This window comes from Scleropages formosus, chromosome 4, assembly GCF_900964775.1.
Source record: "Scleropages formosus chromosome 4, fSclFor1.1, whole genome shotgun sequence".
Taxonomy (NCBI): Eukaryota; Metazoa; Chordata; class Actinopteri; order Osteoglossiformes; family Osteoglossidae; genus Scleropages; species Scleropages formosus.
Window position 1 is genome coordinate 17,112,691 of NC_041809.1, and position 26,150 is coordinate 17,138,840.

Below are 26,150 nucleotides of genomic sequence, written 5' to 3' on the forward strand. Positions count from 1 at the left end.
GCGATGGACTGGCGTCCAGTCCTGGGTGTCCCCTCCCCCCTCCAGCCCTGCGCCCTGTGTTGCCGGGTTAGGCTCCGGTTCGCCGCGACCCCGCTCGGGAACAGCGGTTTCAGACAGTGTGTGTATGTATACACATAAGTGTAAATTTTGTAACTCAAACTAGCCTTTCTTTCCTGTTTGTAAAATAAATTGTATTACAAGAGCATTATTCTTTCTAAAAAACGTGAAAACTGTGCTATTGGCGTCTTACCCGATTCGTGATAAATCTTTGTTTACTTTTTCCGTACATTTATGTTTAAATTTCTTTTTAATTTATTTACTTGGCTTTTTCTTTTCGCTGTGTATTCCCACCGGCATTTGTTTGTTTGTTTGTTGTAATATTTGGATCTGGTTCCATATTTTATGATCCTAACTTCTGTACTTCTGCTTTTTGTCAATAAAGTTTGCTTTAAAAAACGTTCAGTGCAGTTTTCTTCCGCTTTTCTCGGTGAGGATCGCGGTTCAAGTACAACATCCATCACGGATTTACAAAATGCTTTTAACTTCATTCTGCAAAAACACAGATTCACTCCTATTCAAAACATGAATGAATCGACGAGTCGCGGGTCTTTTAATTTTCGTGTCTTTGCCGTCACTCCTTCTTTCGAACGTCCTTTAATGGGAGACGCAAACAATGAACTGCGGCGCATTCACGTTCCGCGCAATAATACTGAAGTACCACTACTTCCGTTTGACGAAAAAACACTTCCGGTTACAGTGGTCAGCTGAGTGGTGTATCGTAGTGTGATCGCTAGGTATATTCTGTACGCACAATGTGATGTCTCGCTGGCATCTTTTTTTTTTTTTTAAAAACAAGGTACTGTATAGAGAAAAGAAAGAAAGGAAAGAAAGCACAGAAAGGTAAGTGTGGGGCAAACAGAGTGCTCTTCTTCGTTAACAAGACGGTGTCTTCTGGCCCTACTAGCCTAGCTTCACCGCTTTGAGCCTGAGGCGCTGAGTTCGTGAAAGCCCGTCCGTCGCAAGTGAGAATTAGTATTTCTCGTGATTACTTACTTTCAGTGGTTAAAAAAGTATGCCTTTCTGGGTCTCAAAACAATGCTGAATACAAAAAGGACACGATTATAGTTGGCGAAGTTAGAAAGATTCACTGTTCTAGTGACGAATTCGCTCTGCTGCTCGTTCAGCTCTTTTGTTTTGCACCTTCATGTGTGAGAGCGCGATTGCCTTGTCATAGTCTGGTCTCCTGTCCAGGGTGTGCTGTGCTTGTAGTTTTGATAATAAATAGATAATAATCGTCGTCGTCGTGCTCTGAGTCTGAACCGCTTGTCCCACGGGGTCGCGGGGAGCCGGAGCCTACCCGGCAACATAGGGCGTAAGGCTGGAGGGGGAGGGGACACACCCAGGACGGGACGCCAGTCCCTCACAAGCGGGACTCGAACCCCAGACCCACCGGAGCGAAGGACGAGGTCCAACCCACCCAACCGCGCCCCCTAGTAATAATAATGGGTGAATTTTGTTATTCTTTTATTGGAAGTTTTAATTTTCAAAGCAATATTACTGCTTTCTTTATTTTATTTTATTATATACTTTTATTGTCATGATGTTGATTATTGTTCATTTCTTTGCTGTACTTGTAACCCGTGAATTTTACTTGTAAATCTTATCTTTCTTCTAGAAGTGCTTTGAGAAGCTGCTTTTTATTGGGCTGCATAAAAACAAACAAAGGTTATAATTTAAATTAATGCTCCCACAAGGCAGTACTTGTAATAACAGTGATCACTTGTAACGCTGATAGCTATTCATAAAGTGTCTTTTGCTGTAAATTAATGCTAAATAGTACTAAATCATCTTAAAATTAAATTATTGCCTAAACTGGTAATTTTTTATGTTCACTTTTTTATCTTCTATTACCACCTTTACTTTTTTTGCTTTAGGACTCACTATTATGATAGATAATGTACATTATGGAATGTCTGGTGACAGTGTTTACAATGGTGTCAGTTGGCAGAATGCTATGAGATAACGGAGATGTGTAAAAGAAGCCAATCCATGTGCTGGGGGGCTGCTCTACATGTCTGGCGGCTAATATTTCCAACTCTTCTATTTTGAATTGAAATTTCTCCTTTCCTTCCACTTTCCTTGCTGTTCTATCAGGTCGGTATTATGGTGGTGAATTCCCCTTCTCCCCTGCCAGAGAGGGCCATCTATGGATTTGTCCTCTTCTTGGGCTCTCAGTTTGGTTTTTGTAAGTTTGTTTAATTTTTCCTATATTTCTTTGTTAGATGATTACAAGAAGTTGGGTTTTTAGTATTGGCTTTCCGTAACTTCTGTATGTCTGTGTAAAGTATGTGTCGCACGTGCTGTAGAATGTTGCATTCAGTAATTTCTGTCAGTACTCTAGGTGCCCTGATGTTTTCAGAGATGCAAGTGTTTTGTTTAGTTTTGTTTGCCACTACATTTATGCTTAAATTTATTTCTTTACCAGTCGCTTTTCTCCAAAGCGACGCACACCTCAGAGAACAATACAAGTAATACAACTAATAACGTGACAGTAATAACACACAAGCTTAAAAAAATTCACTAATAACATACAGCACATTAATTATATCAATGACAGTGATTTTCTTTGATAATTACTCATAAAAAATTCTTTGTAAACCTTTAAAATATTTTACTTTTTTGCAGTTTTGTATTTGGTGTGGGCATATGTGCCAGAGTCTTGGCTACATTCAATTGGGCTTACTTACTGGCCTCAAAAGTGAGTATTCCAAACTTTTTTTAATCTCACAGTCTGACCATTGTTAATGAGCCAGGTCCAATATGCTTGACCCTGACAAATAAAAAACTAAGTATGATATAGATGCGATTTTATTTCACAGCGGTACCTTCATCACAACTTCCCTATAGGTACTGGGCCCTGGCTGTGCCAGTCTACCTGCTGGCTGCTGCCAGCGTGTGTTTTATTCTACTATTTGGTGTGAACATGATGAATACCGCTCCCCTGAGCTCTGTGGACACTGTGACAGGTGAGGCTTTTGACCTGCGCATGTTGGTCCAAAGGGAATGAATTATGACATGTGAAGGTGTGACTCGCCCCCATCATGGGGCAGCTAATAGTCACAGATGGAAAGAACCAAGCATCACTGTCTTTACTCTTTACAAATTCCAGAGTGGGTACGGACTGCTTAAATGCAAAAGTTTCTTTTTCTTGCACTGGTGCCTAGTTTCTCACAGTGGGGCACAATTGAACTGATAATCCATTGTTTCAAATTAACAAAATCAGTGTTTTTGCTGTTATTTAAATAAACTGTATTACGTTATAATTTTGAAAAAGAAATATCCTGTAATAATTGTGTGAAGATAGGAGCTGGAACAATCCATCCTCATACAAGTAAGATTTAGCAAATGGGATAAATAGGGAGGGGCTGTATATCCCCTATGAGTGGGATAATAATAATACTAGTAAGTTGTTGTTGTTATTATTATCATCATCATCATCATGGGTGACACGGTGGCACAGTGAGTAGTGCTGCTGTCTCACAGCACCTGGGTGGTGCAAGAGGACATGGGTTCAATCCCTGCTCAGTATGTGTGGAGTTTGCATGTTCTCCCCGTGTCTGTGTGGGTTTTCTCCGGGTGCTCCGGTTTCCTCCCATAGTCCAAAGACATGCTGTTCAGGTTCATCCATAGTGTGAGTGACAGAGAGAGTGTGTTCCACTGATGCATGTATGAGTGACCCAGTGTAAGTAGTGTATCTAGCAGTGTAAGTCACCTTGGTGAATAAGGTGTGTGGGCTGATAACACTACGTAGAGTTCATTGGAAGTTGCTTTGGGCAAAAGCATCCGTTAAATAAGAAATTTCTTGTTTAAATGAATAGTAGAGGTTAGGGACCCCAATGAGACATTTTATCAATTTTTGATCATGTACTAGTGTGTTTATTGGTTAAGGTTAAATCTTGTGATTAAAAAATGTTGATTGATACCTCAATTTTGTTGAAACTAAGTAGCACAGTGGTAATAGTGGCAGTGCTCTGTGTCCAACCATTATGTCTTCTAGGAGAAAATAACCCAAGTGTCCTTTTTTAATACAATTGCACCTTTATGGTCCATATCAATTCCATAAATCGCTTTATAACTTCAGTTTTTAGTTTTTGAACACATCTAAAGAAACAGAAATTAAATAATTAATGTCACACATTATGGCATTCCGTTTAGTCCAGGTTGTCTTTTTGCTCTGTTTAGATGTTTTTTAGCTATTTTTGCATCACTTTGATTCTTCGTGTTGTCTTGCAGATTCTTTTGCCAGAAGCCAGCAAGTGGAAGTGTATGAGAAGGGTACAATACCAAGGTTAAAAGATGCTTCTATCAGTGAAGTGAATCAGATTTTCTACCTTTCACCTCAAAACTCTCACCAGTGATCAAAATGAGTTGCAAGAGCTGACTTTTTTATAAAGAATAATGTGTATTACTTAGCTATGTGAAAACATTTTTCTTAATATTTAATTTTTATTTCATATTTAGCTACTTCAGCATGAGATTTTTACTGTGAAGCTGAATTGTGTGATAAGCTAAATATGTAACAAGCTATGCTAATTACCATGTTCTCAGTTTGAATGTGAACTCAGTGTCTGTGTTGCATTTTACACTGGGAGCACAAGTGACCCCACAACCCTTATGTTTAAGACCAGCAGTGGTTTTATATACCAGACTGACCCTGATTGCTGTGTTCTTAGCAGAAATTACAGCCAAGTGAACACATGTTGATACTGTGTATCAGTGTTATTGTACATTGAATAACAGCTGACATGCTGCGATACACATGTTGGTCGTTTCTTGTTACTGTCTTCATCTTGGTCTTTTCGGTCTCCAGCATCACTTCCTGTAATATGGTATCATTAGTGCTCTTTGTCACTTTGGTGGGAAGAGAGCTCTACAAAAATAAACTGTATTAAACTGAACTGTATTATTCTGAACTGTTTCCAGTAATTCTTCCTGTAACAGCTTTTGGAACCAATGGCAGAAATAAACTGTCAAAAACAGTTCGTCCTCTGCTCATGAACTTAATTTAGACCAAGAGCTGGTTTGTTACTTCTAAATCAGCTATGACACGGGCAGGGCCAGGGGTTCCTCATCAATTCTGTATGCCGCTACTCGTGTAACATGCGCGCCGGCTGTACCGTGAGAATCGCTTCCTCATCTGTATCTCTTCACCTGTTGTGGAATGCATTTTGTTCACTAAATTGTACTTCTACATTGGAGAAAAGCATGTTCTCAGGGTAAACATCAGTAACCTGGGAAGATTCATTGGGAGGGAGGCAACAACACGGTTTTTCACATGGGAACAGGACAGTGGCCTGTCACTTTTTTTCCCACATTGAGGAGATCATTGACAGTACGGGGATATACAGCTCTTCCCTCTTGTGGGGATAGCTGGGTGTTCTTGGTTCCATGATCTCATCTTTTACCCCATATATCACACAAAATTCACTAATACCCAATATAAGTGTAATAATAAGAAAAAAATGTTTACATTGAAGCACAGACAACAACCACATATTAACCGGAGTCGGAGGAATTGCGTGACGATGCAGGGTGATGAAGACGCAGAACTTGCCTGACGGATTCAAACCTAGTAGATGTTGAAACATCACCTAGAGCTTGTTCACCTTCTCTTTGCTTCTGTAAGGCAGGAGCTTACTGTTGCCGATCGCTATCTGCTAGTGCATCAGGTGATGCTTCAGCACACAATTTGAACTGGTATGCTAGCTGTAGTCTTTATTTAAAAAAAAATGCTAAATACAAAAATATTCAATATAAGTCGTCATCAAATATTCAATAAAGCCTTTATGCCTTTAGCACTTTCAAATAGCAGCTAGATGAAAGTGCTAAAGGTGGATGGGCACCTTGTGCTTTAGCTTTTTACTTCACTTGGTCTAACTGTATATGTCAGTATTAGGAATGGGGCCAAAATGAATTGAATGTGACGTTGAGGGGAGGCAGTGACTCCGTGTGATTGCTCAAGGCCTGTGGTCGCAGGTGAACCTGCAGTAGGAACGCGAATCTCTCCACACTGAAAAGTTTGCCAAGGTGTGATTGGTTGCTACTCCATCACTTCTCTCTGACAGGACAAAGATCTGACTTGCAGATGAACCCTAACCCCAGGTCATCATACGCTCATCGGCTTCTGATGAGAATCACAATTAAGTGCTATTGCTAATAGCTTTTTTTCTTGACTTGGTGCATGGAAGTGATGCACAGAAAACATCCAGTCACACAAAAATATGTAAAGATATTTAGCAGGATTTCCCACATGGTTCTTTTTTGTAGAACTTTTTATTACAGGGCCTGACAAGAGAACTACTTTGTACGTTATTCGTTCCTGCCATGGTATCTGTTCCCGTTTTCTCTGCCTTGGATTCACAAATAAAAGAGCCATGCTGGAGATTTTTTTTTCTCACTCGCTGCTTTTTTCCGCATTTTGTCCTGTTGATCGCATGGTGATGTCTTTGTGTATGGGGTCAAAGAAGTTCATAACCTTTCAAACCTTTCTCAGACCATAAGTGAAATGGTCATTTCCCTATCTTTTGATCAACTGCATTTTCACCTCCATCAGTCTGTCTGTTCCACCCTCCTAATCCCAACCACTCCCCTTTCGTCTCGGGCCATCTTCCCAGACAGACGGGGGGCGGGGGTGTGCGTGTGTGTGTGTGTGTGTGTTGGGGATTGCTCCAGCCAGCATCACAGATAAAGCATCAAAAACAAACAATTTGCTGGGATCAGATGGCCGGCCAGCCTTTAACCCCACGTGCACCTCCGTGTCCTCCTGGCCTTGCCTGTAAACCAAGCCAGCTGTGATGATAGGAAGCCCACTACCGTTCCCGGGGGTGGCGGGCCGCACTAGTGGCTGCAGGCTAAACTTGCCCCCTGACTCACCTTCAGCCTGAGCTTTGATCACTGTCCTCCTTGTCACCAGAGAGATTAGTGGCTACCATTGCTGCATCTTACACGTTGCTCTTCTATGTCGGCAGCTCACAACCACATTGGATTGCACAGCAATCAGTGGAAAATGCATCTGATATAACAATATCATGATGAAGGATTTTTTTTTCTGTTGTCTTGTCAGGATAACAACACTTTTCAGTCTGTCACACGTAAAGCTGTAACAACATTTATTATTATTATTATTATTATTATTATTAGGCTGATGCCTTTATGCAACGCGACAGTTACTTATCCATTTATACAGCAAGGTATTGAAGTATTGCATTATTTTTATTTGAGACAATGTTAAGGTATTTCAAGAAATGTCAGTTTTACTCAGAGGTTCTGCTCCATTTTTTTTACTCCGCTGAAGCTCTTTTCCAATGACTGCGTCTGGTAAATCTATTGTTCACATCTCACGTTTGACGTCACATTACCACAGCGCTCATTTGTGACCAGGAGATCAGCTCAGCCCGTTCGCTCCTCATCTACCAGGAAAAATTGAGATACTTAGTGCTAATACTTGAGATGTTAACGCTTCTTCGTTTTTGGACTTCCGATTTTCTCTGGCATCGTGAACACGTCTCGTTCCAGAGCAGGTTCTGCATGCGAGGCGCTGGGGAAGGCAGCAGGACACCGAGGTTATGACCTGCAGACTCAGAGTTCACAGATGAGCCACACCTGTCCCACCGCTTTGCTCCTCCCTGAAAACTGCCAACCAGACTAAAATTTTAAAAGCTTTCGACTTTTTAATAGCCAAAAAGTGACCCACCACTTTCATGAAGTCAGAAAAAAGTCTTTATTTGCTTGACACTAATTTTGCTGAAAGACATTGTTATGATAATGCTGTTTTTGTCTAACAGATGCAATATTTCCACGGATCTTTGGCATCTCATAGGTCACAAGCATTGTCCTAGTTAACAAAATCCATATGACTGAAACATCGTCTGGCACCATGCTACTCCCTCTCCTTTTTGATATATTCAAATTTTTCTGTTAACACACACACATTTTCTGAACCGCTTGTCCCATACGGGGTCGCGGGGAACCGGAGCCTACCCGGCAACACAGGGCGTAAGGCCGGAGGGGGAGGGGATATACCCAGGACGGGACGCCAGTCCGTCGCAAGGCACCCCAAGCAGGACTCGAACCCCAGACCCACTGGAGAGCAGGACCGCGGTCCAACCCACTGCGCCACCGCACCCCCTCTTTCTGTTAACATTTTTATCTTATTTTATATTTCTTTTTGAGAAATTTTACTGAAATAGATCGAACCATCAATCCATTTTCATTAAACACTTGTCCTGATCAGGGTCAAGGTATTAATTGGATTTAAGGTGTCCTATTCTGGACTTCGTCTTTACTTTTCATATGATGTTCCATCCAACTGTGTCCACACTGTGGAAGAAACTTCTAAAAATGAAACTGAAAAACTGTTTTTTAATTTGTGCTCAACAGACACATCTGTCAATGGTTCAAATGGGAGCAGATACAGAGAGCCCTTATACACACACACCTTCTGAACCGCTTGTCCCATACGGGGTCACGGGGAACCGGAGCCTACCTGGCAACACAGGGCAAAAGGCTGGAGGGGGAAGAGGTCATACCCAGGATGGGATGCCAGTCCGCCGCAAGGCAACCCAAGCAGGGCTCAAACTCCAGACCCACCCGAGAGCAGGACCCATTCCAACCCACTGCGCCACCGTACCCCCAGAGCCCTTATATAGATAGGCTCATTAGTTTTAAAGACTATGCCATGTGCGGGGTTTCCCACACATTCCCATGTAAACGTAGAGCTTTGGCATTTTTTTCAGAATGATGTCTCATCTGTACGAGGCCACAGTTTCAATTAAGCCGTTTCCATCACACATACTTCATCAAAGTAGCTCAACATGGTAATACTCTAATATGTCACTATTCCAAATTGTGCAAAAGCTTACTGACAGTCTGGCCTCCTCAGCATCCTACCATGCATCCTGTTCTTCAGGGATAGGCTCCAAACCACTGGGACCCTGCAGTGAACAATCTGTTGCTGATGATGGGTGAAGGGATTTTTACATTTTATATAAATACTACTGATTAGTTTCACAAATATGCTTCTACCTATATGGTTTCATGGATAAATTAATATTACAAATCAGTTTATTTGCAAAATCTGATGATGTCTGGTTAGATGCTGGGAGTTGGGCTGCACACTCTGCAGGAAATGGTACAGAGGAGGAGTGTAAAGGACCTCCTGTCCACTGTGGACAATGAGTGTCCCCCTCTGCACGACCCCCTGGATGAAGGAGAGACAGAGAGGAGTTCCTTCCACAGTCAGGTGGTCGAAAGCCTGGAGCTTCTGTAACGAGTGTAGCTGTCCAGGTGGTTTGCACCTTTTATTGTCCAAATGGTACTGAGCTCTCTCTATTATTTGCACACTTTTTAGTTGCACTCTTTTAGTAGTCCAAAGGCGACATTTATTTATGCCAGCATCTTCAGTCACTACTTTATTACTGGTGTGCAGTAGCCTTATGCAATTTCCATCAGGTCTAATAGTTCTCTTTATAATGACTGTAATTTAGGCATGTGTAACATGCATATCCATGTAAAACAGTAGATTATTCTTTTTGTAAGAACCAATCTCAATTTAAATCTTTTTTACTCTGTCACATGTCTTTGTGATATGACTACATGTTTTATGTTCCACTTAATTTTTTTTTCCTGCAGCCTCATGTTGAAAATCAATAATATTTGTCCAAAATGAAGTCCATAAGCAATGTGTAAGAGTTTGGATTTTCATTAATGGGATTGTAATATTTCTGTCTTTAGAAGTTCAAGTTTATTGGTAGCTGCAGATGATACAATTGCTCCATTGACCAGTTCATGGAAAAGTGAAGAATTCACTCACAAAACTCCCATACTGGAATAATTTTTACTCAGTATGTAGAAAAATACTGCATTTACATGTATACCCAATACAGAACTGACACTTTAAACAGAAACAAAGTCACTGCTATTAAGAAAAAAAACGTATTAAAGGCACATTAATATTTTGCTACAAAATGTACTTAAGATTTTACTAAAACAATATTTCTAAAAAGTTAATCTAAAGCATTTTGTTTACTCTAGTTAAGTCTTTATAATTATTCATGTATTTTCGTATTAAACATGGTGCAATGTATTTTGCTCTTTCTCAGTCTTTGCAGCGCAGGGACACAAAGGCACTGTTTTCGATACATGATCCACAGACTGCAGGATGTTGTAAAAGGAATATAAGCAGCATTCAGGTTAAAGGTGTGTTTACACTGTTCCAGTAGTGACAGCATCCCACTGCATGGTCACAGGATGCCAGTGACCTGTCCCCTTCTGTGCTTCCTGTCTGTGTCCAAGGTGATTATCCTTGTCTCTTGGAGTCCTTGGCTTTCTTCCTGTAGCAGCTCATTCAGTGCCATGTTTCCAAAACATGGAGCACACCCCACCCCCAAGTAACCATATTGGCTCCGCAATCCAAAATTTCAGGCCCGACAGCCTAAGCCTCTTTTGTCTTTGGGTCATCTTCTTCCTCATCATCCTCAGAGCTTGAGTCATCGTTATAGAAGTGGAGTGTGGCCTGGACAGGGAAGCTAGCCAGAACCTCCTTTCCTAAGTGGGACAAGTACTGCTGTGCCTTGGATCTGGGCAAACACAGCCTACACACACACACACACACACACACACACACACACACACACACACACACACACACACACACACACACACACACACACACACACACACACACCATTCTTAGCAGAGACTCCAAAAACTACCAGTCATATAGCCTCTATAAAAACAGCAGCATTTTTCACTCAAAACCAACTACAGCTGTAAAACCAAATAGCAAAAAACTTAACTAACAGCAACTGTATTACAAATAACAGACAATGACATTTGCAAAAAAACTAATTAAATTTACAGAAATCAGTTATAATAAAAATTCTCTACATAAAAACTTAAGTTAATATGGCCATTGAGCAGCACATGTGTAACTGTGGCAGACAAACCTGACAGGGTGCTGGAAACCCAAGGTGCCTCTGGGTGTCTGTCTGTCAGAGGATGTTGTCATTCCAGAGTGACACTAGGACATGGTCAGAATTGAAATGTGAATAAATTTCACCTTCCATTCAAATACAAAAACAAACAGTACATTTATTCATTTAGCTAATGCTTTTCTCCAAAGTGACTTATAATGTTAATCCACCTATAATTATTTACGCATTTATACAAGTGGGTCATTTTTTACTGGAGCAATTTAGGATAAATACATTGCTCAAGGGTACTACTGCCGAGTGGGATTTGAACCTGCAACATTTGGATCCAAAAGTCATAACTCTAACCACTGTCTCATAATTTAAAAAAAAATATACATATATTACACATATTTTATAAATATTTTATTTATACCAACAGTATAAATAAAATGTATAAGGGTACATTACTTTGTCTGAGGCTGCAGCTTCTCCATGTGTCAGTGTGTGTTTCCTCTGGATGCTCTGGTTTCCTCCCACAGTCCAAAGACATGCTGTTCAGCTTCCCCCATAGTGTGCGAGTGACAGAGAGAGTGTTCCACTGATGTATGGATGAGTGACCCATTTTAGTGTATCTAGCAGTGTAAGTTACCTTGGTGAATAAGCGTGTGGGCTGATAACACTGCGTAGCATCCACTGGAAGTCGCTTTGGAGAAAAGCTTCTGCTAAATAAATACAAATGTAAAAATGCTGAGGAGCTCTGCCTCTGGTTTCACAATGAACATGCCCCTTATTGCCGTTGTCCAGTCTTGTTTCAGACACTTACAAACAATAAAATTAATTTCCGCGTTTATTTCACCTTTCCTGGGCCCCTCATGTCTTCTCCGCTCGTCAGGGTCCAGGGTCTCCAGATGCCAGGGAGGCTGCGCGTAAAGGATAGACGGATGAGAACGCACCACACAACTGCTATGCTTTAAAGTTTATTTAGGAACTTTAATCTCACCGGGTGGTCTCCCCGGTGTCCACGTGGGCTCCCACGCCCCGCCGCGGACGCGCTCGCACGCTGTGAACGGAGGCTCCGCGCCGCGTGTCCGTACCGTGAGGGATCATCGTTGGGTCCCGGGTGTCACACTGGCCTCCTGGCAGCGCGGGGCTCAGTGAAGAGGTGTGGGCGGACAAGGGCTCTTTATGAAGGGCTCCTCATCTGATGGCCGGCGCGGGTCAACAGGAGGGCTCGCTGAATGAGTGAGTGGCTGGGGGGTGGGGCCGGTACGCTGCCATTTATCTTGAGCAGTCAAGTGCCTGTCGTGGTTTTGCGGCCCGTCCTGCACCGACAAGTCAAACAGCCTTGAAGTTAATGAGCACGGAGGTAACTCTGCGGCGTAAAACTAAACATTTTAACTGCATTTTCTGAAATTTGACATCAAGAGACATGGTCACGAAGAACATGCAGAAGGAAGGTGGGTTAACTATTCAAAACAGGACAATGCACTAGTCGTGTGCTAATGGAAAGCCTCGTCAAAAGCTAGTATGTTACTGCTGTACAACATAGCTACGTTTACGCTATAATATTAACTTCCTGTCCATCACGCGGCTGAACCCGGTATTGGTGACGTGCGTGTTCTTGCGTATGTACGTGCGTACGTGAGTGCGTGCGTGTTGCGTCAGGGACGAGCCCCGGGATGGGAGGGGCATTCCACCCCGAGACCAGGAAGTGAGTGCTGACCATGTTGACCCAGCTCGGCGGGCGCTCGAGCTTTCCGGTAGCCTGCTCCATGTGATTAAAAACATGCTAATAACGCTGTGCTACGTCTACTTGTGGGTACGCTTCCAGAAGTGTTACACGCTGGTGATTCGCAGCGCCGTGCGGAGGCTCTGCGGCAGCCGGGTCGGCTTCGCGTTTTGCACAGTGAAGCCGGGGGCGCCTCACGGGGGACATGATACACCCGTCCACAGGCTGAACAGCGCCAGGCGACCCATCTCCGAGCAGCCAGAAGACACAGTGCTCCTGAAACGGGGGAACAAAGTGGTGTACGTAACGGAGCCGCAGGTGATTACTCTGATTGGTCAAGCGCCGCGCGCTGCTCCCTATTGTCAGTTGATTGGCCAGGAACTGCGCGCCGGTCTCTGGCTGGGCTCTGGTGATTGGTCAGGTTGAACTGTCTTGCAGTGGAGGTGTCTGTAGGATTCTGGGCCTTGTGATCGAGACTGAGACCACGTTTGGCTTAATTAGTACCACTGATATGCACCCCTTATTATTGTTAACATACACTAGTTACACTAACACATCAGCTATTACCTTTAACACATGCTGTTACATTCCCATACATGAGCAGGTAGTGTAGTGGCTGGCTGAAACTACTGTCTTGACCTTGAAGGACCAAAGTTCAAATTCTACCTGCTGCTGTTAAGTACCCTTGACCAAGGTACCTTAGCTGAGTTTTTCTACTAAATATGATCTAGCTGTATAAGTGGGTAAATCTTTGTGAGTCACTTTGGTCAAAGTGTGAGCTAAATCAATAAACCAATATCCAACGATTTCCATCGACTTGCACCAGTTATTGCCACTGCATTACGAATTGCTGCCATTGACATTTGTGTTATTACGTTGACATATGGCAGTTAATATCACTGACACACACCAGGGATAACCAGAAACTTGCAGCTGCTGTGTATCCTGGCAACTGCTGGTGTCAGTGGTCCTTCAGCCAGGGATCCATCGTGCCTTCCTTAAAAAAAGTAGTGTGGAGGAGACATTGTGTTCTTGAGTAGTGGTGTGCAGTGTCAATTAATGGTATTGTTTTACTTTTCAGGCTTGTGACTTCAGCAAGTGGACTGTGCCATTGGGCTCCTCTCTGCTGGCGACTCCAAAGACTGAAAACAGCGAAAATATTGCTTTCCTCATAGAGGCAACTTCAGAGCAAGGAGTTGCCATAAAGCATTATACCTCATCAAACAATAAAGTATGCACTCTACTTGCTGTTTTTCCACATAAAGCCAGTATTGTTATATTTATTTATCTGCTTAGATGACACTTTCATCCAAAGCGACGTATGGTAATTTACCAATTTATACAGGTGGGTATTTTTGTTGATGCAATTCAGGGTATGTATCTTGTCCTGCTGTACTATAACAGGAACAGGAAGTGGGGTATCATCCAGCAGCCTCCAGGCTACATGTCCATGTCTTATAGACCATGCTATTTGTTGCCTTATATATATATAAATATATATATATATATATATATATATATATATATATATATATTTTAATGTACTAGAGCATGGACAAGCTCAGTTTTTTAGGACGTGGCTCACCTAAAGGATGTTGGTTCAGGTCCGACAGTTGATGTTTCCTTCTGCAACTTTATCCTTTTTCAAGGCACTTAACATGAGTTGCTTCAGAGAAATGTGGAACTGTGTAAAGCGATTGTTACCTAAACATCAAGATGATATTACGGAGTAATACAAGCTTATGAAAGTAAAGCTGTTGCTCAAGGATTGACTGAGAAGTGCAGCAGTGTGAGCTGATCATGTTTGTAGATGTGTGTTACGGTCTGGATAGTGTCACACGCTGTCGCTAGTGTGCCTGAGAGATCCAGTAGAACGAGGTGCAGCATAGAGCCTCTACTGTCCCTCTTATCGGTCCAATGGAGGCTAGCTTCACGTTCCTTTGATCTCAGCTGGAATAGCGCTATCTAGCAGCTGTCCTCCTACCTCTCTGTAAAGACTCCTGTGCAGCTGCTAATCTCTCCTTTCTGTTCTGTTGCTCTTCTGCGTTCGCTAGCTAAGATAAGGTGAGGTTCAGAGCCCTTTCTCTGCAGGCCGATGTGAGGAGAGGGCTGGTCGGTAGTCACTTGCTGTGGCCTCTGCTTTTGTTTGCAGAGCCAAGTCCTTAAAGTGAGCAGGGTTACACTGTCTCGTTCTTGGAGTGTTTTTTCCCCCCCCCCCCCCCTTTTGTCCTTGGAGTGTGTGTAGCTGGTATGGCCAGCTAAATGCTGCCCTTGTTCTCTCAGAGACTTGAAAAGGAGAAAGCTTTTGGCCGCAGCCAGGCGGTCATGCTTGAGGAGGAAGTGCACCTGGCGGCGGACATGAGGGGCCCATCGCTCTGGATGCCTTTGAAAATCAGTGGCTGATCTTCATAGCCTGAAGGAGAGAGTGGGCTGGAGTGGGGGGGGTTCTTCCTAGACAGGAAGCAGGGGTTTTGCCTCTTGTCTCCACCCCCCATCATCCCATGCATCACCTAGAGAGTTGCTGTAAAAACAGACTGTCATCACTGTTGTGCTATTAACAGAAGTACAACATCACCTGACCCTTTGGATTGTGAACTAAGCATTTTAGTGCAAGAAGCACTTTTACTCAATTACCTGATGCTTTTTTTCCCAAAGTGACTTACAGTGTGAAGGTATTTATAATTATTTACATAGTTGGGTAATGTTACGAGAGCAATTAAGGGTAAGTTTCTTGCTGAAGGATACTATAGCCATAGGTGGGGCTCAAACCTGCAACCTTTGGGTCTAAAGGTAATTGCTCTAACCACTATACTATCAGCCCTCCTACAGAACACTTTTAGTTCTTTAGCTGGGTGTTTTCTCAACTTAACAGCATTCACTATTATTAAACTACTTGCAATGGCTTGCATAAATTATACAGCTGTGCGCTTTACTGGCGGAATTTGGTGTATGTACTTTATTCAAGGGTTCTACAGCCAGTAGTGGAATTTGAACCTTGGTTTTTTGAGTCTAAAGATGACAGCTCCAAGCACTGTGTTACCTGTTGCTGCTATAACAGTGCTTGTATAAATTTCTTCTAATTCTTGGATGAAGTTGCATGATGTTTTTCACATATATGTAGATGATGTGTTGAGATACACTCATAAATAGTTAGAAGTAATAGATTTTTTTTTTTTTTCTTTTCCTGAATGTATACACAGTCATTTGATTTTTATTCTCCTTTGTCAATGGACAAATACAGATACAGTGCTGTTTGGAAGTATGGTAACCCCTTGTGTCCCTTAGTTTTACCACGGAATGGTGGTTTAATGAGAGGCAGTTTTTCTCGTCTGACATAATAGTTGTGTAATGACCAATCGCATAGGTTGCATTAGAGGAAATTGTGTGTGAGTGTAGCAGAAAAATGTAGTGCATGTGCAAAAATAAGTGAACCCCAAGTTGCATTGGCTAAACCAAGTAGATAAACGGAATCAAATGTATAAATCACTTATTAATTTTGCAAGTTTATTTGAAGATTTAACATTTAGATTTTATAAGTTTAATATTTTATACAAGAAAAATAACCATCCCTCTATGGCTCACATCCTTTCAAGCAGTACTGTATTAATGTGTTTCCTTTGGTATAGACGCTGAGGTGGTCAGATTACTGCCTGCCCCTGGCCCTCAGTCCTGGACAGCCATTCCGGGCCGTGGCAGAGGCCAGTATTGACAATTTCAGCCACCTGGGAGTGGCCTTCATGGAAGACCGGCTGCACTTGGACAACGGGCTTATTCCAGAAAAAATCGTTTGTGAGTTGAACATGTCCGACACTTGGAATCTTCTCTTATTTGGCTACATAAATCACAGTCACTTATTGGGCTTGAATTTTCATTTGTGTTTTTGGTGCTTGTTGCTATGGATGCACACAGAGTGCTCATTGGCAATAAATGTTCTTCAGTACTATCATTATTATCTCCCTTTGTTATTCCAGTTCTCTGTAAGGATTTCAGCACCTATTTTGATTAATGGGATTGAGTGCATTGTGTTTGTAAAAAAACTCTAGAAGGCAACATCTATTGTATATTCTGCATTAAACACTTCACTCTTCACCTCCTTGTGTAGTAAATTCAATGGCTCTGAAAAGCAGGGTGTTTCAATAAATTCAGTGAAAATTAACAGTTGTTTTTTGTATGCTTCACTTTGCTTTTGTATGTTTTTCAGCTGTCCTGCTCAGGGAATCTGCATTTGAAGAACTTGTTGAGAATCAAAAGTTGGACTTGAATAAGCAGAAAGACCTCCTCTTGAATAGCGCTACAGAAGAAACCCCACTGTCACAGCACATACCATATGAGAGGAGGAAAGTGCCAGAGGTAGGAGAAACGAACGGCGCAGAGCAGGCATGTGATGAGCTACAAATTGCCCCTGAGCTGGAGATACAAGAGAGTAACCCTGGGGACCAAGAAGTCTCAGAGAAATCTGGAGCAGTCACGGACCACCACACAGAAGACTACCACATGGAGGGTCGTCATCTACACCTCTCCAGCTGCCATGAGTGTCTGGAGCTGGAGAACAGCACCATCCTCTCAGTGAAGTTTGCCTCAGCAGAGGACATCCCCGACCTTCCAGATGACTACGAATCTGGGAGGGATGGGGTTGAGGAGGAGTGGGGAGAAGAGGAGAGCTTTGTGCTTCGGACCAAGAGGGCCAACCCTGGTGGCAAGCCCCCCAATGTGCTGGTGTACACGGGAGGCTGCGAGCGGCGGTTTGATCGCGTGCATGCTCTTCTGGCTGAGTGTGTTGACACGGACAGCTACACCGTGTACCATCTGCGGCCCCCGAAAGCCCTCAGTGAGCCCTGGCTGAACAGTGCCTTGCTCTTGGTGCTGGCGTCTGATGAGCCTCTGGCCCCTCAGCTCTGTGATCGAATCCTCGCCTACCTGCGGCTTGGCGGAAAGATGTTGAGCCTTTGCTCCTCCTTCTGCCCTGCAGGTCTGGAGCTGGCACCCCGGGATGCCCAGCAGGGCCGCATTTGCAGGGTTAGCTTTACCAAGGCCAATGCTACCGAACTTGAGCTTCATGCTCTGGCCAGCAGCCATGTATTCGTGCAGCAGGAGGGTGGGCAGGCGGAGTACGAAGGCCAAGTGGAGCGATGGGGAGAGCTGCATGGGGACAGCAGGGACATGGTCATTGTCAGGGTGACACATGGCAAAGATGGCGGGGAGGCTGTGCTGTGTCAGGTACTGCTGTCATTCCACTGAGTCAATAGAATGAGGAAGTAACTGTATCGCTACAAATAGGAATTTATAAATTCTTAATTTATTTGTGCGGTGTTCATCAGCCTCTGTTGTTCTCCAAGAGGGATTAACAGTTTTCTAAACCATTCTGTTAGGTATTCTTATGCACATTTTATTTAGTATAGTTTTTTCTCATTGTGGCTGCATAGACTTGATTGAGGTCAGGGCTCCTGTATGTTCAGTTCTTTGTATCTTGTACACTCACCCCACCCCCTCTTAACCCTCTGTACCGGCAGGTGCAGTTGGATGTGGCTCCAGACTCCCAGGATATTCAGAGTCTGCAGGATTTTGAAAAGCTCAAAGTGAGCAATGCGCTGCGCTATGAAGTGCTGACAGAGATCCTGAGCTCCCTGGGACTAAGGTGTGAGCTGAGCCAGGTGCCCCCACTCAGCCCAGTATACCTCCTCTCTGCTTCACAGGTACGACCCCATCCCCCAACAAATAAAATCGACAACTGACGCCTGTCCGTGGGGGGTGAGGTGGCGCTGTGGGTTGGACCGGGTCCTGCTCGCCAAGGGGTCTGGGGTTCGAGTCCCACTTGGGGTGCCTTGCAACAGACTGGCATCCCATCCTGAGTGTGTCCCCTCCAGCTTTACGCCCTGTGTTGCCGGCTTAGGCTCCGCGACCCTGTGTGGGACAAGTGGTTCAGAAAATGTGTGTGTGTGTGTGTGACTTCTGTCCCGCTTGAACTATACTTATGAATTTTTTTCATTATTAATACACTCATCCCGAGGGGGTGCGGTGGTGCAGTGGGTTGGACCACAGTCCTGCTCTCCGGTGGGTCTGGGGTTCGAGTCCCGCTTGGGGTGCCTTGCGCCGGACTGGCGTCCCGTCCTGGGTGTGTCCCCTTCCCCCTCCAGCCTTACGCCCTGTGTTGCCGGGTAGGCTCCGGTTCCCCGCGACCCCATATGGGACAAGCGGTTCTGAAAATGTGTACACTCATCCCTCATTATTTGATCTTCTGATATCTGATTTTTCACTTATGCTGTCCACAGTTATAAATACAACTTATTGTGAATTAGTCAGGGTTTTTCATATAACTGGTCTGCAACGTCTGGTCAGGTGTGGAAAACCTGAGACCAAATTTGAAAATTGCACCAAGGGGTTATGTGAGAGAAACTGAGATGCAGTGCATTGTGGGAACTGTGTACCCATGCTCTCATTTGTGATTTGACGCTCGATGGTCTCCCTTGCATACTCACGTATTTGTGTTGGCATCCTCTGTTTTTTTGCCCAAGTACTTCATATACAGCTTTCATCTTCCTTAAGCCAGTCACAGTAAACTTACTTTTTTTAACTTTACCTTAAGTTTATCAAAGTAAGTTTACTTTGTCATTTTTTAAATGTATTTTATATTTACATTTATTCATTAAGCAGACATTTTTCTCCAAAGCGACATACATCTCACAGGGAATACAATGTGTGTATTACATCAACAGACTTACTGTAGATGCAGACACTTGATTCTAAAGCACAGTTAATTTGTTGCTTCCTATAATATGAACTAATACACATCACATGAGTAGCTGTGCACGCACACACACACACACACACACACACACACACACACACCATGACTGAAGCCGCTTGTCCCGAGCAGGGGTCACGGCAAACCGGAGCCTAACCCAACAACACAGGGTGCAGGGCTGGAGGCACACCCAGGACGGGATGCCAGTCTGTCGCAAGGTACCCCAAGCAGGACTTGAACCCCAAACCCACCAGAGAGCAGGCACAGGCCAATCCTCCTGTGCCACTGCACCCCCTAGGTGCATAAAGGTTTACCTAAATTATCAACAATTCCTAATCACATTTTTTTTAGCATTTACATTATACAAGTAGCTGCATGAAAGTTTATCTTTTCATCAACAATTATGATCTGAAGTTATAGAACATGACTATTTACAAATTACATGTACTTAAGAGATCATGGGAGAAGTGAGTCCGGAAAAGGTCAGTTTTAAGACTCTTCTTAAATGTAGACAGACATTCACCAGTTCTGAGTGAGAGGGGGAGATCATTCCAGCACATCAGTGCCAGAACCAAGAGTCTTCATGCTTTTGCTTTTGGACTCTGTGTGTGTGTGGGACCACCAAGTGGACAGAGGTGGAGGAGCGTAGCAGTCTGGTTGGGGTGTAGTGAATGATTAGGTCTTGCAGATATCAGGGAGCAGTTCCATTTATGCTTTTGTAGGCCATAACCAGAGTCTTGAATTTGATCTGGGCAGCTATAGAAGCTAATGCAGAGAAAGGAGTAGGGAAGATACATGGGAATGCTTCAGCAATTCAAACACAACTTGTGCAGCAGCATTCTGTATCAACCATTACAGGTTTGATGACAGTATCTGGAAGGCCAGACAGGAGACAGTTGCAGTAGTCCAGGTGGGATGTCACCATGGCCTGAACAAGTAGTTGCGCAGAGTCCTTTATTAGATAGAGACAGATCCTATGTTATACAGGATGTATCTGCTGGTTCGAGTTGTGGGTTTGATGTGCTGAGAGAAAGACAGATTGGAGTCAATCATTACTCCTAGACTCTTAGCTGAGGAGGTATGCAAAATCAGTGAGTTCTCCAGTTTGATCAAGAAATCACGACAGGAAGACGGACCAGCTGGGAGGTGTAGGATCTCCTTTTTTTTAGAGGTTGAGTTCTAAGTGATGATCAGACATCCATGCAGAGATGTCCGACAGGCAGTCGGCTATGCGCTCAAAGATGTCTGATGCTCCAGGTGGAAATGAGAGGAAGAGCTGGGTATCGTCAGCGTAGCAGTGGTATTTGAATCTATGGGACGCAATGACAGGGCCGAGGGAAGAGGTGTAGATTGGGAAGACTAGGGGGCCCAGTACCAAGCCCTGTGGGACACCAGTCGAGAGAGGCTGAGGAGATGAATGGTATTCCCACCAGACCACTTGGTATGGTCTGTCTGATAGGTAGGATTCAAACCATTTCAGTGCAGTTTCTTTAATGTCAAGCTGACCAAGAGATAATGTTAAAACTAATAATCACCATCACCATCATCATCATCTTCATATAATATATGTTATTCATTGTCTTTTAAAGTGTTACATAATGTTTTCCTTATGATATTAAGCATCATTTAGGATAATTTTAGGGTAAACTTGGGATGGGCTTGAAACAAACTGGAATTTTTCTTCATAACAGATAATGGAATCAGTAATTTTGTGATTCAAATTTTTGATTTTTAGTCTGTTTTCAGCAATCAGTTAGGACCACATGATGGGGGTTAGCGTACCTGCTAAATCAGGGTGTGGTGTGCTAAATAAAACGACCAGTAAAACCGTTTAAGATGTGACTTTTAATTATAAGATCCTAATTCAGTGAGCTTTTCTTTTGTCTAAAAATGAATTTTCAATTATCATTTTCCACGCATGTTGGTCTCAAAAAAATCTTTCCTTTTATTTTAAAAATATAAACCAGCAATGTGTCTTGGATTTAGTTTTAGACTTTTCCATTTCCGCCTTTGCTGGGTTATCGTAACACTTTGGCCCATTTGATGCATCGAATGCTGGGACGGGGAATCCAGACACCGCAGGCTCGTAAACCTGTGACACGTCCGGCTTTCATTGACTTGAGTCTGGAGACCATTTAAATGCTTTCAGCAGGATTCACACGGCGCCCACTCAGCGTTCTTCAGCCCACATCAGCCACGGCAACGCAGACGAATCGCGATCAAAGGCATCTTTTCCCGACACTGTTTGTCTTTTCGTCCAGTGCTGCTCCACATGTTCTCGTGGACCCTCTGGACATATAAACTTTGTTAGCTGTTGCATATATTGGACTTATATTTGCATGCATTAAGAACCCAAATGTTTTCCATATGTGTAAGCTGTCTGGGCCGACTCTGTACTCTGCTGCCATGATAAACATTTACATGGACAATTATGACCTGCATTGTGAAAGAAAGCAGTCAGTGAACAGTTTGAGATGCATTTGTTAAGTGGACCTTGCTCGGGCCAAAAAACAGAGAAATTAAGAAAAACAAACATCATCTGAATACGTGATTCAGGGGGCAGCCATCCCACCACATTGGATCCGTGATGCCTGCTGGACATTGGCATTCAAATGGACCCACCAGCACTGAGAGCCTGTGCAGAGAAATGTGAAGAATTTGCACAGAGTTTTAATCAGTGTCTGAGACGGACTGCAGAGTAGCCATCTGAGACAATTCAGAAGGACTTTTCAAGATCTGTTAGGGCTCCTATGTCTGACAGGCCTCAGGTGCTGTGCGGCTAAGGAAATGTACACTTTTCCAGACCACACATGGCTGTAGCTCAGCCTCCTCATTGTGCTCATAAATGATGGCTTTCAGTGGACATAACTCACTGGTGTTTTTGAAACAGCCTCTTCATTACCTTGTTTAAGGCTTGTTGTCATCTTCCTATCTGCTGGCACTCGGCATTTCTGATTCAACCTTTATTGTTCATAATCTGAAAGCACTTGAATTTGAAATCCTAAATAACCAGCTGGGCTCTTCGTTCACAATACATTTTAATTTTTAGTTGTTCTGATATCTTGCACAGTGATTTGGGCACTGATCGGGATGGGGACTGGGTTCCAGATGTGTGTATGGACATGCTTGGTCAGTGCTCTAGTATCTGTGAGGCCCCCCCCCCACTGCAAGAGGCAAGGACATCCAGTAGATGGCACTCAGTACCTACCTTTTACCCTTCGGAGCCCAGTACTGTACAGAAAATCACCAGCTGGTGTGTGAAGGTGTGTCTAAGTGTGTCCAGAGTGGTTGAACTCCTCTTCCTAGCTGTTTGATGGTGCAACTTGAACTGTACTACGGAGGGTTCTGACTTCACCTTTAGGTGGCAGGATTGCTGCAGATCGGTGAGGGTTGCAGAGCCTGTGCCGGTGGCAGGACCTTGTCACATGCACCGCGGTCTCTGTGACTGTCACAAAGGGCGTCTTTCTGCCCTCACGCAGCACAGCGGGGATTCGCTGAAATCGCGACCTCCTGAGCTGCTCATCTTTGGGTCCGAAAGAAAGTCCAGCTCCACTGTTATTATGCACACCGTCTCTGGGCAGGGTTGCCTGTCGACCCCTGGCCCCATAACCTTGACAAAAAACTTGTAGATGATGAAGGCAGCTGCCTGTAGGATTGCTTCCAGATTGTTGTGGAAGTCACGGGGAAGGGCGAAGCGAGGGACGAGGGCCTGAGGACACAGGCGTCCAGCGTGCTGGGCGCTGTCCAAGTCGAAGGCCCGTGCCTTCCCACCCCGCACTGTAAACCCCAAGGTGGCCTGCAGTTTTTTTTCCTTGGGCAAGGACTTGGGCAATTCTGGTTTGTTTTTCACTCATGTAGCTGATTATTTCTTGTTTTGTTTGTGCGGTATGCTGACGAAACGGTATGAATTGGGAAGAAGAATGTGTTTGTCTAGCTCTGAAGAACACGGTGTTGCTGTCTAAATGACATGGGCATGTAGCAGAGGGACAGCTGCGTGTTTCTCCCAATTGCTGGTGCGCAGATCCACGCACGCACGCACGCACGCACGCACACACAAAAAACGCTGTCCCTTCCCGCGCTGCTATGGGAGATGGTCCATTCAGGCCCGTCCTCCCACGCACCCAGCTTGTTAACAGGGGCCGAATTGGGCCCTAGGGAACCCCCCCCTCCCGAGCCTTTTGTAATTTGCACAAAGCGGATAATTGAGGCATGCAGATAAGCGGCTCTAATTGATTAACCATCACTGTATTCTCTAAATATGGATTTCAACTAATTAGGGCTATCATCCTTGTCTTTTCACAACCTGCTGCTGCTAATCACACTATTTGGGTGCCAGATGGGGGTTTCAGAGGGTTTCGCGGTTTTTTTTCTTCCCACCTCATTTGTTTAATGAAAGGAAGAGGAGCGACCGTCCCACGTTTCCCTCCGTGCGCCCAGGCTCCACCTGTGAGGGGTTGCGGGGGCAGTTGGTAGTGGCACTGGGGGGAGGGGAGGGGACAGGTTGGTGGGTTTTTTCTGGGGACTGAGGTTGGATGGAGCCACGTTTCCCACAAATCCTGCTGCAGCTTTTAGCTCACTTTCCACGCGGCTGGGGGTACTGCACAGGTGAGCGAGAGGACGGGCTTTCCTATCTCGCAGTCATTTACGTCACAAGGACTGACAATAAACAACAACAACACCCCCCCACCCCTCACTGGTGGGCTCTCCCCGATTTAGGTGGTTTGGTGTCCAGCACCCCGACTGTCACTCCTGTGGGCTTTCAGTGTGTGTGTGTGTGTGTGTGTGTGTGTGTGTGTGTGTGTGTGTGTGTGTGTGTCCTGTAAAACCTCAGGAAAATTTCATGCCATTGTTGGACATCTGTTCTGTCATTAATGTATTTTACAAACACCTGCATTTAATGGTAATGTCATTCACGTGCTGCGTGTTGACTTTGTATTATTATTGTACATTGTGTTACTGTATTATTAGTGTTGTAAACGCATTACTTCTCTGCTTTAGGTTAGTTTAAAAAAAAATCTCTTGGAAGTGTCCCTCAATGCCTGACAAAGGATGTAATTAGAAGAGAGTGGATGTGGTACTGTAAAACACATTTACCTTTGAGAATGTTTGAGCCCCCACAAAGGGGGGTGTGGTGGCGCAGTGGGTTGGACCGGGTCCTGCTCTCCCCTGGGTCTGGGGTTTGAGTCCTGCTTGGGGTGCTTTGCGACAGACTGGCGTCCCGTCCTGGGTGTGTCTCCTCCCCCTTCAGCCTTACGCCCCGAGTTGCCGGGTTAGGCTCCAGTTCTCCGTGACCCTGTATGGGACAAGCGAGTTTGGAAAGTGTGAGTGAGCGACCACAATATTGATAAAATGTTTTAAGGTAAGGTTGGCAATTTCTCTGCTCTCTGTTCATTTTCATAAAGTTTAAAATTATTTTACAGAATGTTTCTCAATCACATACACATGCTGAGTTTAACATCTGTATTTTATGGTTTCATAGGCAATGTAAGGTTGATTAAAAGTTAGAAGCTTATTAATATCTTTGTTTAATGTTCTTTATTAAGGCTGGGTTATGTTTGTATTTATGGAAATACCTGATATAGACAAAAAAAAAAACTATTGCTGTTTGCTGCAAAACTGAAAAATATTCTGTCGTCGTGAAATGACCTCCCCCTTTCACTCAGAACTGCCGATTCTCTGTCCACATTTAAAAAGGGTCTTAACACTCACCTTTTCCAGACTCACTTTGCCCATGATCTAAGTTCATGTAAGGCGTAAATGTTCACGCACCATAACTTTAAGATCATGCATGTTAAACAACGGATAAACCTTTACACAGCTACTCCTGCAAAGTAGCACAAACGTTCATACGTATCTCCAGAAAAAAAAAACTAAGAAGGTGACCAGGAATAAAGTTTTATGCAGCTACTCCTGTGATGAACATTCTTTCTTATGGTAGAAAGAAACAAACTAACTGTAAATAAGTATCACGCGCCTGCATCCAAGTCTCTCTTTCACCTATTGTAATATACACATTGTCTTTTATATGAGATGTATGTTGCCTTGGAGAAAAGCGTCTGTTGAATGAATACATGTAAATATATTCCTGGAATGTTGCCCTTAATTTTGTTGTAGCTAGTTCTGCTTGCTCCCGCATTGTCCGTGTGTGGAAAAAGCATCCAGTGACGCTACCGTGGAATCAGTTATTTATCGTCATTATTGGCCTAAGCGCTTGTCCATTTTTCCGTCTGAATCGGTGGAATTGTTCAGGATAGACGACTCGAGACAGTAAAGCTTCAGGGAGAATAAATATGATGTGTGGTGGCGAGCACAAATTGTGAAAATGAAAATGACAGTTGAAAATAAGCCAAAGTTTTTCTGTGTAACCAGGAGTCCCAGGACACCTTCCTGCAATGGCTAAGGATGCAGGTGGACGGGGAGGGCGTGCTGAGGTCCAGCAAACTCTCGCTGAAAGCGGTTTCATGTGCGGAGGCCCAGGCGCCATTACCGGAGGGCACGCTGGCCCTGGTCACCGATCCCCCAGAGGTCCTCTCGGAGCAGTTCAGTCTGCAGACCTACAGCCTGCACCTGCACAGCCGAGTCCTGGGCCGCAGCCTGCTGTTCGCCGAGACCACGTCCACCACCATGGACCTGCTGGAAGGGTAACGTGGCTCCTGGGGGGAGGGGAGGGGAGGGGAGGGGAGCGGAGGGGCTGGGGTTGAACTGG

General features: G+C 44.1%; 3 protein-coding genes across 6 annotated transcripts in view; 2 read left to right on the top strand and 1 right to left on the bottom strand.

The window, feature by feature from the left end:
* Positions 1 to 491: 491 nt before the first annotated feature.
* pigp (phosphatidylinositol glycan anchor biosynthesis, class P) lies at positions 492 to 4,963 on the top strand. Of its 2 annotated transcripts, XM_018755340.2 has the most exons (5): positions 492 to 900; positions 2,155 to 2,245; positions 2,686 to 2,758; positions 2,908 to 3,026; positions 4,294 to 4,963. In XM_018755340.2, the coding sequence occupies exons 2-5, from the start codon at positions 2,164 to 2,166 to the stop codon at positions 4,416 to 4,418; spliced, it is 399 nt and encodes a 132-aa protein (XP_018610856.1). In that variant the 5' UTR covers positions 492 to 900; positions 2,155 to 2,163; the 3' UTR covers positions 4,419 to 4,963. The 2 variants fall into 2 exon arrangements, with proteins under 2 accessions (XP_018610856.1, XP_029107423.1); XM_029251590.1 differs by lacking the exon at positions 492 to 900 and having other exon boundaries at positions 1,719 to 2,245.
* A 5,146-nt stretch (positions 4,964 to 10,109) lies between these two features.
* Positions 10,110 to 12,574, bottom strand: ripply3 (ripply transcriptional repressor 3). The gene is made up of 4 exons (XM_018755523.2): positions 11,974 to 12,574; positions 11,830 to 11,893; positions 11,007 to 11,080; positions 10,110 to 10,652 (listed from the first exon to the last, which is right to left on the bottom strand). The coding sequence occupies exons 1-4, from the start codon at positions 12,078 to 12,080 to the stop codon at positions 10,493 to 10,495; spliced, it is 405 nt and encodes a 134-aa protein (XP_018611039.1). The 5' UTR covers positions 12,081 to 12,574; the 3' UTR covers positions 10,110 to 10,492.
* A 70-nt stretch (positions 12,575 to 12,644) lies between these two features.
* The window catches only part of hlcs (holocarboxylase synthetase (biotin-(proprionyl-CoA-carboxylase (ATP-hydrolysing)) ligase)), a 36,608-nt gene continuing 23,102 nt past the window's right edge, over positions 12,645 to 26,150 (top strand). Inside the window, exons 1-7 of one of the 3 annotated variants that reach the window (XM_018755522.2) lie at positions 12,645 to 12,684; positions 12,805 to 13,020; positions 13,784 to 13,933; positions 16,329 to 16,491; positions 16,904 to 17,919; positions 18,213 to 18,395; positions 25,814 to 26,085. In XM_018755522.2, the coding sequence (XP_018611038.2) occupies positions 16,440 to 16,491; positions 16,904 to 17,919; positions 18,213 to 18,395; positions 25,814 to 26,085 (1,523 nt within the window). In that variant the 5' untranslated portion in view covers positions 12,645 to 12,684; positions 12,805 to 13,020; positions 13,784 to 13,933; positions 16,329 to 16,439. Of the gene's footprint in view, positions 13,021 to 13,783; positions 13,934 to 16,328; positions 16,492 to 16,903; positions 17,920 to 18,212; positions 18,396 to 25,813; positions 26,086 to 26,150 lie in introns of all 3 variants that reach the window. The other 2 variants (XM_018755521.2, XM_018755520.2) reach the window with 2 other exon arrangements.